The sequence below is a fragment of the Osmia lignaria genome, chromosome 7 (assembly GCF_051020975.1).
Source record: "Osmia lignaria lignaria isolate PbOS001 chromosome 7, iyOsmLign1, whole genome shotgun sequence".
Lineage (NCBI taxonomy): Eukaryota > Metazoa > Arthropoda > Insecta > Hymenoptera > Megachilidae > Osmia > Osmia lignaria.
In genome coordinates, this window is record NC_135038.1 from 10,594,476 (window position 1) to 10,606,867 (window position 12,392).

Genomic DNA, 12,392 nt, shown 5'->3' on the forward strand with positions numbered 1-12,392 from the left:
CTGGGTTAATCGAGTTCACTGGTCACGGTAAAATTGAAAGCAACGTAATTTTTCGGGAATTTAGGGGTTTAAGGGTGAACCTCGGTATATGGAAACTGCTGCTGCACTTGCGTTGATGAAAAAGTGAATTATTTAGCTTCCGAAGTTGAGAGGATAAAATTCCAACGGGGGATAAATCGTTTTTCTGGGACCATTATTTTGTTGAAGCATGAAATTTGTTTGAAAAAATGGAAACTTAAATAGATAATGGAGCAGTACTTTGTTTTATGTATTTTTTTTGCAAACGGTGATCGATCGTCTGCAGTCATTCGCGTTTCATAAAAATGTTTTTCATCTTAACGCTTTATTTTTCGTGGCACATTTTACGCGTAGGCTTCTTTCTATTGTCATGGTAAGTTGCTTGAATGTTTTTCTTACTGTAATATTATCGATATTTTTAATTATCAAAAGCTTTGCTTCGATTAACAAATTACATATGTAATAGCATTAATCAACTGCTAATCACTCTAGTTTACTGTTTTCAGCTATCTTTTGCAGGAACTGGGGCAATGTAACGTTTTATAAAAGAAATTTTTATTGTTCAATTATTGTCAGAAATTCTGATAACCATGAAATAATGCTTATTTTTATATCTATTCGAAATAACAATTTTACATGTGATTTTCATGAATGGCAATCTTTAAAATAACAACCTCTCATTTTTGGATTTTTGATAAGATTATTCAGCTTGTAACAAAATAATTATAATAATGTTTGTCTATTACTATGGTGAGAGCATCATTAACAGTCAGGGTGCTATCAAAGGAACTCATTTGCAATGTTAACTAGAAAATCGATACGTCGAGCGAAAATGTTTTGGGATTCAACGGAGATAAGGGTAATTAGATTTTGATTATGTGCTTGTAAGCGCATTATTCACAGTAGATAATTACTGAAACAAGTGGAACGTAATTATGAAGTAACTAATATTAATGCATAATAATCGCATTTAGCAATTAAACGTAGTTGAAAACAATTTTTTAATCTGGTATTTCAGTCCACTAATTTAATCCTCGGACGGCGGACCATAGAGAGAGTCCCAATTATAATTTAACCTTCTGTCTCATATTATTTTCATTTTCTAAATTTTCCACGACTTTACATTTAACTTTAGATTAATATCCTTATATATGTTTCGTAAGTTTATTACTATTAATATCCATTAATAATTAATACACAAAAATTACCCTTGACCAATAGTCATCGATTTCTCTTAATTTCAAACATTTCAAAAATTGTCCAGAGACTTCCGTAAAAAGTAAAACGATAAATTTTTAATATTATTATCAAAACTTTCAAGATATTTTTCGTTCGACGTAGGAAGAAAACCACCGTGAACCTTCTTCCTTAGGAAAAATCGAAGAGGTATCAATAAGTGCTATTAATAATCTAACTTTTTGGGTCTATTTTTCAGTACAACCTGGATTTCCGAGGTCTGTCGGCGCGTGGGGCCGGCGGCTCGCCGTACAGGGGCGGAGAGGGTGCAGGCGCCGACGGCGACGGTGGCGGTGCTGGTGTCGACGGCAGCAAGACGGGCTCCGCCCCCGGCAGCGACCCGTCCGTCTGACAGTTTGGGATGGCCCGACGGGCCAAGGGGGACGCTCGCCGCACCCGGGTTTCCTTTCTACTTTTCTAGGAAGAACCCTCGCCTGCCCCAGCGAAGCGTACACGTCGAGGCCTCAAGGACTCTCTACAGAGACCCTTGGTACTCGTTCGTTAAACAGAATTTCGATATTTTTCCAAGGGATTTTTGCTTCTTCCTTTTTATGTTTGAAAAGGTCATTCGTGTGGTTTTTAACATCTTAAGTACAATATAAGTCATTGATACCACTTTTCAGTGGAATCAAATTATTTGAAAGAAGTAGTATTGTCTGAAATATATCCGCCAAGATCAACGTGAGAACCATATGGTAATTAATTATTGATGATTGGCAATATCAAAATTTCATTAAATAATACAACAAAAATTCACAGGTATGTGTCTAAAATCTGATGCCTTTTAACCCTTCAAATGAAAGTAATATGAAATTGGGGATCTCTCCATGGTCCGCCATCCGAAAGTAGAGCTAATGTAAAAACAAGTAGTATAACTTGAAATATCACCGACACCATCAACCTCTAAGCTTTTTCTATAAACTATATACATTCTTACAAAATCACACGTCCTAAATATTTGAAGAAATATTACAATATCCAACACAGTGCCATAAAATCCCTTGGAAAGAAGAAATTCAATAAGATTCATTCCAAAATCACATTCAAATTGCTCTCGATTAAAATCTTCGATAGAGCATGAAAGAACTATCCAACTGGGCATAATTTTGAGAAAAAAAAGATAAACAATCTTGGACAAGCCTTTCGTTGGAGAAAGTGAAGTATACCGGTGCTATTGGAGCCAGTCGACTGGTAGCCATGATTAACGTAAGAGATACATAGATGATAAGTTTAACCGCGATATTCGAAGCACACTGAATTTCTCTCCACTTCGTAATCTATGAAAATAATGATGATTTTCAAATAGACTATCATTAGATCGTCGACGTGTACGTTTCAATACGTAAATCGCTTCGAGCACAAGCTAAATATACCAGCCGAACTAGCTACAACACACGTTTCTGCGTTGCTCAATATAGAAGATTCGTGGTCTTTCCGAAACGAGGACACGATTTTTATAAAAAGGAAATAACGACGAGTAACTTAGGCACGCTTCATTTTTGCACCAAAACGTACGCGTCCGATCATGTGACCTCGTTTACGTCATTCGCTAATTTACGCTGATTAGCTGAAAATTTCACTAATTAAGAAATTGTCGAATGATCGACGCGGCCGTTGAAAATATAATCGCCCCGAACACGACCCATCTAATTAAACTAAACGAGACAGGAATTAACGTCACTCGAAACGAACGGATTCAGCGTGGAAAATTTCCACTCGAATTTCATCGTGCGACCCGTGATCCGTATGAAAAATCACATTCCACGATGAAACTCGATGTGTTTTCGGTGGCAATAATGCAGCCATATCAAAACAACTGACATTCTAAGCGAACAACGCGAGCTGCTTGAGGTAAATCAACACCCGTGGCTAAATAGTTGCTTTAGGTTGCTTTAACTGGAAGCCGTTTTGTCGAAGCCAATAATCTGCGTAAATAGTACGTTTCTGTAAGCCTCTTTTCCGGGCGATATGATTTTGCTGCTGTTTCGAATTTCACGAATTTAAACGGCAGCAAAATAAAATGCGACGGCAGCGCGTTTCATCGTTAACGAGCCTCTTCTTCGTTAATTAAACCCATGGCTTCCGAAATGGCAATGATAATTCACGCGCAGAGGAATCGTTCTTCCATGTAGAAGAGTTGGTGCAACGACAATAATAATTCGGTATGTCGATCGGAGAGTGCCTTTTAGAGGTGAATACCATTAATAGAGGCCATCTTCCATTTTAAGCGTCTCACCAACTTTGATCTTCAAAGAATTCCTACAAGCGCCGATTCTTTTCAACTGTTCTTCATCTTTATAATTATACTCGTTAACGCGAGCGTGCTGCTAATTGAAATGCTTCTCGAGATCTGCTTTGAACGTCCAAAGGAACCCTTAGGTGATCAATAAATATTGAAAGTAAAATATTTTTAGGATTGATGGAGCTTCTCTCGACTACAATGAATATTGTTAATGAATATTGAGAATTTTGATAGTGATTGTACGAGGGTTCCTTGATTGATATATCGCTAATTAGCTTGTCTGGCAAGATGTATTTGTGTAGCCAGGCAATCTTGCTTATTACGTGTGCATCAGCTATGCGTGGAAAAGGGTGGAATCTGAATTATTTTATTAAAAATTAAAGTACCATAAATTTTAGGGAGCTCTGAAAATACCTTTATCAGCTGGTTTTACAATGCTCTTTTAATCATAGAAAAAAAATTAATAATTTAGAGTTTAAATTTAATTTTAAATTCGAAATTTTCTATTTATTATCCTTGCAATATAAAACTATTTTGTGAATTTGAAAATTTAATCGTTTAATTTTAGTGTGGGTTACAATGAATCCTTTTACTATGATTATTATATTTTAAAGGTATTATTTGATCTCCAAATCAGATACCACGCTCATCACTGAATGATTTTGCGAAAAATACAATTGACTATCAGATGTTTGCTTTTCGCACTCGTGTATCGTAGGCTGCAAACATTGCGAATGGTAAAAAAGAAACCATGATCGAGCACGGTTCAGAAACGATGGGGCAGGAGATGGTGATAGAGGGTGACCTGGGGGCGGCAGCAGGGCGGTCAGGGACGTACTTTGTGGCAAAGACACGTTGGCTCACTAATCTCGAAATCTCGTGGTTTTGAAACCCGTTAAGCGTAGATGCGGTTCAGTTTCTCGATTCCACGTTTCCATGTATTTTTCAATTCGAGTCCTTGCGGTTCTGAGGATCGAGAAGCGAACGAAACTAGCTGTTCGCGTTCGCGATTGAAATACTCGCGCAGAGTCGTCTTTGAAACCGCTGATGAAATTCGGATTCATTTGTCCGAAAATCGAGACCGATTCACCTTTTTGGTACGAAAAGTAATTCTAGTCGTTAAAAAATTCAATATTAAAAAAAAAGAAAAATGTTAAGTAGCATCAGTGATATATTAATTACGCAAAGTAGCGAGTGGAAAGCTTAACACTTTTATTCCATAAAATTTAATTAAGTAATTAAAAAAAAGCAAAAACTCTGCTTTGTCGTACCGAAAGGGTTAATCACCATTATCAACGATCTTGCACGAAGAACAACTCGCCACGTATTTTATATTTCACCGGGACATTACTATTGACAATTCAAAAAATAATGTATCGAGCTGTTCTTTGTACACGACGATAAACGTCGAATCTTTTACACCTCACGTCGATAGTGTCTTATCACTATTATTAATTGAAAAGTAGTTCCGTGATCAAGTACCAGCTTTCACCCGATGGAAGCTTGGTCGAAGACGTTTAAAATCACTCGATCATAAAAACAGCGAAGTGAGGGTGATTTTAACGTAGATTATATTAAGAAAAATGAAAATCGAATGAAACGAGGACGAAAGCGTTTGTACATAGAACATTTAAGTTCAAGCGAGCTAAACGTCGACCAGTCATGCATTTCTCGTACTTACAACTATCTATCTTATCTATCTAATCTATCTATTAATATAGAGGATCGATTCTGTATGTATTATACAGAGTTGGCACAAAGAATGCGAATATACCAGCAGATTATTCTGTGGTCTAGAAACCGATCGTTTTAGTCGATTATTGCTTGCGATTGTAATTAAAGCAATTAAAGCATACTTTGTGTCTCGAGAAATCGACTGATTCGATCGATGAAATTCAAACGAAATTAACGAAACGAGGGGTAAATTGGAAGCCTCGAATTAGAGGACGTTGATGGAGTCCTCAAGATGTTCCTAGAGTGTAATTACGCGGATTTCGTAGAGCGTGTACGCGTATAATCTCGCAGGAATGTAAGTTGTGTAAACACATACGCGACGCGTTTGTACAAACTCTGTATCATACCTTATTTCGCGGTCGTTAGAGTAGGGCTCGTAAGGACGGGGAGGGGGGGGTAAGTTTAAGTTTTTCTTTTTGTATAAAACGGCACAAATATTTTGTAAGAGAGAAGGAGGGTTCAGTTTTTGTCGTTAATCGAATCGTGTCTGATTGGTGGGGTCATAGGTATCGTTAATCAACTAGCAACGATCCACGAAGCTCGACTGCTAGATCTACGTATGAAAAACGGTGATTCATTTTATTAATTTTTCACTAATTGTCTATGGAAAATAGGTAACTTGATTCTTCGTATTTTTAGAATTTTAAAAACCACCATTTACAGAGTTTCATATTGCAATTTAGAAATTTCTTTTATAATATTATTAGGGAATCAAAGGTCCTAGCTAAATTAATTTTCTTCACAGAGCAGTAGTTTATTATTATTAAAATTTAGATCTTTGTGCTTTCAAAGTTCTAGAATCCACTACGTTCAGAATTTCATGTTGCAATTTTGGAAATTTATAAATAATACTATTATTGAATAAAAAACCTTTACTGCAACTAATTTTCTTTGCAAAGCAATAATTTATTATTATTCAAATTTAGATCTTGATACTCTTTAAAAATTCATTACACTTAGTACTTCATATTGCAACTTAAATATCTTAATAATCAAGCAACAATTAACCATTCCTCCAAGATCTACAGATACAGCTTCGTGTCAGGTCGAATTTGTTGTTTCCTATCCAAAATGGAGTTCTCATCTCGAATATTAGCGTAAAGCAGTGGTGATAGTAAGTACACATAGATGATCGGATTTCTAGTCGTTGAATAGAGTCAGTTTGTAAGTGTAATCGGTAATATCGTTAGACATGTAACAATAACATTAACAATAACGACTCGGAGTTACACGCTCTTAGTATTCACATAATCGTGACATTACGCTTCATTGAAGCTTCTTGATATTCAAGCTCGCGGAATAATTATTTCTTGTTCATTTCCATTTTCAAGCATTTCGTAGGTACACTGTCCCGAATTTACCCGTGTATAATTCTACCTCAATTCTTGAAATGACGATTAGGTATTCGAGGAATTTCATTTGTTCGTTGCAGGATAACACTTTTCTGATATACGTAAATCAACTTTGAAGATTCCTGGTAATCTGAACAGCTAGAACCTGTCGTAGATGGAAAAACCATTTAGTAAAACTGTGAGGGGGAAAAATGGGATACTCGTTGAATTAACCGAATTTAACCCTTTGAGTGTTGGACTGTAAGCAACTGATAATGATTGCTTCTGGTGTTTTCAATCATTGCTAGCTTTGCAGCAGTTCGTTTGAATTTTTATGCAAAGATGTGCATAAAACTTTTAGAACTGCAAATATTTGTCGCCCTAACAATATTATTATCAACAGGTATTAATTATTTCAAATCTTTTAAGTTGATGGCAATCCTAAAAATATATTTTAACAAGGGAGTTTTATTAGTAAATTAATCAGATAAGTGGAATAAGGGGGTAAGTGTTAAAAGTTATTACCCTTAAGTTGGGCACTCAAAGGGTTAATAATCCAAGAACGACTGATCGAAGCAACGCGAGATACTTTTTTTCCCGAAAGCTCATCGTTGCCATCGATTGTGCCTATCTCTTTTAAAGGTGAACAAATTTTTACTCGAAACACGCGTGTCACGCCTGTGGAACGTAAACGTTCGCTTCGTGGCTGTTCTGCGCTCCGATGAAATGAAAAAATAAACCGACACTAGTGGTAACGAACGAAGTATATAGTGCAAATCGTAATTATTAATATACATACACATAAATACTATGTAATTAACGAATAGAGACGACTGCTGTTAGTTGGACTATTTCGTGCCTGTGGTGTAATATTACCGATGATCCGATGTTCAATCATCCTCAATTTTAATTTTTAAAAAACGATTAAAAAGAGCGGACATAGAAATTAAATTAGCTGAGGAATGTTCATAGTCTTGATAATTAAATAATTGGATATTCGGCTGTTCGATCATTTTTAATTGGTAAAATTACTTTTAATTATATTGTAATGTTTAATTTGCAAAATTTTCTTTTTGTCAGTCATATTAATTTTATTTTTATTATTATATTATATTATTAAAAAATATAAAAATGTTGCTTAATATCAACACCATGCAATTAGGGATTAATTAGGGATCTATGTAATTAATTATTCTAAATGATCTATTTAATTAATTACGAATTAATTGCATAGATTTATAACCCATATAATTTACAACTGAAATTGCTGTATTATAATTAATTAATATCTATTCCATTGTTAATCAATCAAGTCGAATATCCAAATATTTGCTAACCGCGAACAATAAATTTCACAATCGTAGTCTTTCCATATTTTAATGAATCGTTAAATATAATACTCGCGCTTCGCATACCGTCGTTCAGATCTGTCTGTTAATGTCCTACGTTAGATGACGATTAGTTAGTTAACGATTCTAGACAAATATCGATGACAATAATTTCTGGTAATTACTTTCACATTTGTTATAGCGAACTCTTAATCCCGATGATACGGTCGCAATTGATAGTTGGAATCGGTATATTTTTTAACATTACTCGATCGTGATCCAATTAAATTCAATGGATCAAAGATTTTTCATAGTTTTCTGGCTGAAAGAGAAAGAACCATCGAACAATCGTTCATTTAACGAACGAATTGTTAATTAAAGTGAGTGTTAATGGCGCTACAATTGCAGTAATCTCTTTTTGCAATAGCTCTAAAATTATTTTAATCAGAATTTTAAACAGTGCTAAATTAACAGTTATATATATATATGCTACGCAAATTTTATAAGAAAGTACAAAAAAACATTTACATATATTTAATCTCTTAAAATTTGAAATATAATCATACGATTACTTTTGACGATGAGCATGGTAATTTACTATTAAACGAATAATGCTAATTAATTGATAAGAATACGTAACGCGATAGTAATATATTTCTTGTACGAAAACGAAAGAAATTCTTGGATTACCAATTTTCTTTCATGAAAGAAAAAAAAACAGAAAACTGACATTGTTGTGCCGTCAACGCAAACTTTGCATAATCTTCTGAAAATATATTTTCTCGCTCATAGAACAGCTCACGCGAAAATTTCTCGAGGCTATTTCAATTCTCAGTCGTAATATTATTAATCACACTGATATACCAATAATACGTGCATTAAATTAATATAGAAAATCGAAAGGATAAGCGAAAAGAAATTACTCGAATTGTCTCCTTTTTAAATAATAAAGAAAAACTCTTTGTATCCACGTTTGAGAAATCACTCAACAAAATTCATCTAATATAATATATATTTATTATATATATACATATATATATGAGCTTATAGCGATTTATATAATATATCGATGAAAAGACACCGATAGTTCGTTGAATAGCTGATTCAGTAGATAAAAGTCTATCTCTCTTTGATGTATCTCGACGGATTTGACTCTTAATCTAGAATTTAATGAGAAATAAAGAAAAAAGTAACATACATAAACACTTACAAAACACCTACGTAAATCGTAAGCTTTATCTTTCGTCGATTTTATCCAAAAGAATTATAAGTGCGTGATGTCAAAGCACGATCGAATAAAATATAGATTTTTCTACATTTTATTATACGCGACTGAACGATGCCAAAATCACGACTGTAGTTTTTCTGCGATTAGACGCGAGTTTACAAAGTGAAAAAAGAATTTAAAAAGTAGCCATTTGTTATGTCACATTTTTGGGACTGATGTCTCAGTATCCATGAAAGACGGTCAATTGAACGCAAAATATAAAATCTTACACGAACATAGTCGTATAGCGATCTTTCTCTATTTCTATAACGCTATTATAAAAATTACTATGACGTGTTTTCTCGAAATTATCCAAGATTTTGTCTAATCTACTTCGAGCTTGTTTAGTATTAAAATTTATATGGGAATATGGGAATATTGAAATCAGTAGTTTAATTCAATGTTTCTTTGAAATTTATTATTTTTACCACTCGAATAATAAATCAACATTTCTTCTTATAGTTTGATCAATTTCTGCAGTAGAACTCTGTTTAATAGAATAGGAATTGAAAAATGTATTGCAAAGAAATTAAGGTGAAATATGGTATCTAGTTTCCCACATCAATATAACGTGAACATTTGCAAGAAAATTATTAATAAAATTTACGTTTACGCCAACGACGCCAAATATTTATGTGAGATATTAAAGTTACAAATTTTTTAGATTAATTTGTTTATAAAAATATAGTAAAGATAAACGGAATTCTATTGCACATTCTTACAATCTTCTTACTCCACATTTCACTACATTACCACTAAAAAAGAATACAAATTCTCATAAATAAATTACAGCAGAAGTTGGATAACTACCCTAAATTACATTAAGTTGAAAAACTTTTTTATTTTTTATTTTTGCTAAATGAAACATTTACCAATACAACTGTGAGATTCTTATGATTAAAATAAGACCAACCACGATATAATTTCAAGCATATTTGCTTATTCCCTTTTTAAGGTAATAAGTAAGTATGCTTCAAATTATATCATGTTGGGTCTTGTTTTAATCAGAAGAACCTCACCATTGCACTAGTAAAAGTTTTATTGAAAAACAAATTGAAAATCAAAAGGTTTTGTTGCTGCATCAGTATTGTCTCATCGATATTCCAGTTCAGATCAGCTTCACAGTTCTTCAAAGGTGATCCCCTAGGTGTTGGGGATGCTTACCGGAAACTGTTCAATGGATCTGCCTGGGTATTTATCCAACTTTTACTATACATGAAAGGATTTCAAAAGTGTCGTTAGATCGCTAAAATTATATGAACACGTATAGACACCCATAGTATGACTTCTTTAGCATCGATAGAATTCAATAGCGAGAAAAATATAAATATAGAAATGAAAAGAGGATCTGTACGAATTTGGAAATGCTATCGATACCAAGCAAAACGAAAGATTCCATATTCGGTCGTTATTTCTTTCTCTTCGTTCAACGTGGGGCTGTGATTGTCACCAAATAAAGAAACACAATAACGAAAACAAACAAAAAAATGGCCGTAGCACAATGCGGGGTTAAAATTCATTAAATACAAAAACGTGTCGTTTCTTTTCACCGTGACCGCTCGATGAAAAATCATTCGATGATTTTTTCACACACACATAAGTACACACAGAAAATTCGTTCGTTCGTGTTTGATGAACGCCTTTTCGTAGTTCATACGGTCTTCCCATCGATGCTTGAAACGTTTCCTCGTTAACGATCATTTTATAAAAACGAAGGCGATCGATTGGACAGCCGCGAGATTTCTGTTGTGAACTTTCTTCGAAATGGTTCGTTTTTTGATCCGATAGAAGGTTCGGTTCTAAGCTTCGTACGATTCTATGTAATTATTAGCACGATTGAGAGAAGGAGTGAACGTGTGTGAGAGATGATTGAAACCAAAAAAAAAAAAAAAATTAATGATAAATAACGCTTACCTACCTAATAATTTATTACCGAACGTTTCATTTGTATTGACGATATTGTATGACGAATAAAAAAAAAAAGGTACCGATTGTAGACGAATTTAGAGTAGATAGGTTTCGTACTTCGTATTTAATGAACATTACTGAATCATTATATATCAAGTATTATATGTATTGGAGCCAAAGAGGACAATGGAAATAAATAATTGTAACCAAAGTCAGGAGGAGGATAGTGTTTTATTGTTTAATGTAAAATCTATGATTTTGAACGTTTCTTCATTTTGTTTCCTTTAATTGAACATTATCTTTTTTTTTTGTTAATTAAACATCGTTTCGTATAATGTATAATAAAGAGAATAATGAGTTCTCATGTGCTGGTAGAACGACGGGAGCAGTAAGTAGACACTTATTATTCGGACACTAATTATCCCTTCTTTAGCGCCAGTGCTGGTCGCCGTGGGGTTTTAGTCAGTAAGCATCTGACACTCCTCCACCGCCCTCCCCCAGGAGATGGTGGAGGGTCTTATGTAAGATTTCCCCACGTTAAAAAACAAAAAAACATTCCAGTAAACGTGGCCGGTCCTGGCAGAGGAGAAACAGTTCGACCTAGAGCGAGATGAAAACTAGTCACTCTTACAGCGACCGCCGAGGGGTGCAGATCTATATGTCAAACATACATTCCCCTTTAATTTATTTACTGAGATCATTTAATTTACTTTACTTACTTTCATAACATATTGAATAAGCTTATAAGCGGGATGAAATTTATAATTTTATCCCTCTCATGGGCCTCGGCTGACCATGCCTTTTCTTTCTTATTTTATCCTCCCCGTCTGGGCCATCCCTTATATCTCTGCATCTCTTACATCTCCGCATCATCTACAGCCCTGTATCCCTCACATCCCTGCATCCTTTATATCTCTGCATCTCTTACATCTCCGCATCACCTACAGCCCTGTATCCCTTACATCCCTGCATCCCTTATATCTCTGCATCTCTTACATCTCCGCATCACATACAGCCCTGTATCCCTTTCATCCCTACATCCCTTACATCCCGGCAACCCTTACATCTCTGCCGCCCCGACATCCCATCATAGCGCTCCCTGGCGATAAAAACAGGAACTAAATTTTGCAAAAATTCTGGCCCTCTAGCGGCAAAAATTTGAACTAAATTTTCGATGTCGAATCAGCGCCATCTGGTTGCGGGAAAAGGAACTAAACCTTGCAAGATTTTTGGCCCTCTAGCGGGAAAAATGCGAACTAAATTTTCGATGTCGAATCGGCGCCATCTGGTGGCGAGAAAAGGAACTAAATTTTGCAGAAATTTTGGCC

General features: G+C 34.7%; 1 protein-coding gene and 1 long non-coding RNA gene across 4 annotated transcripts in view; one reads left to right on the forward strand and one right to left on the reverse strand.

The window, feature by feature from the left end:
* The window catches only part of alpha-Catr (alpha-catenin related), a 65,228-nt gene extending 54,165 nt beyond the window's left edge, over nucleotides 1–11,063 (forward strand). For 2 of the 3 annotated variants that reach the window (XM_034324928.2, XM_034324929.2), the window contains exon 12: nucleotides 1,454–1,588. Coding sequence is in view for 1 of the 3 variants with exons in the window: in XM_034324931.2 (XP_034180822.1) it covers nucleotides 1,454–1,606 (153 nt within the window). In the remaining 2 variants the exon portion in view is untranslated. Of the gene's footprint in view, nucleotides 1–1,453 lie in introns of all 3 variants that reach the window. The other variant, XM_034324931.2, reaches the window with a different exon arrangement.
* LOC143305485 (uncharacterized) lies at nucleotides 11,026–12,251 on the reverse strand. The gene is made up of 2 exons (XR_013062464.1): nucleotides 11,784–12,251; nucleotides 11,026–11,664 (listed from the first exon to the last, which is right to left on the reverse strand). It is a non-coding gene; the product is annotated as an uncharacterized LOC143305485 (long non-coding RNA).
* Between the last annotated feature and the right edge of the window lie 141 nt (nucleotides 12,252–12,392).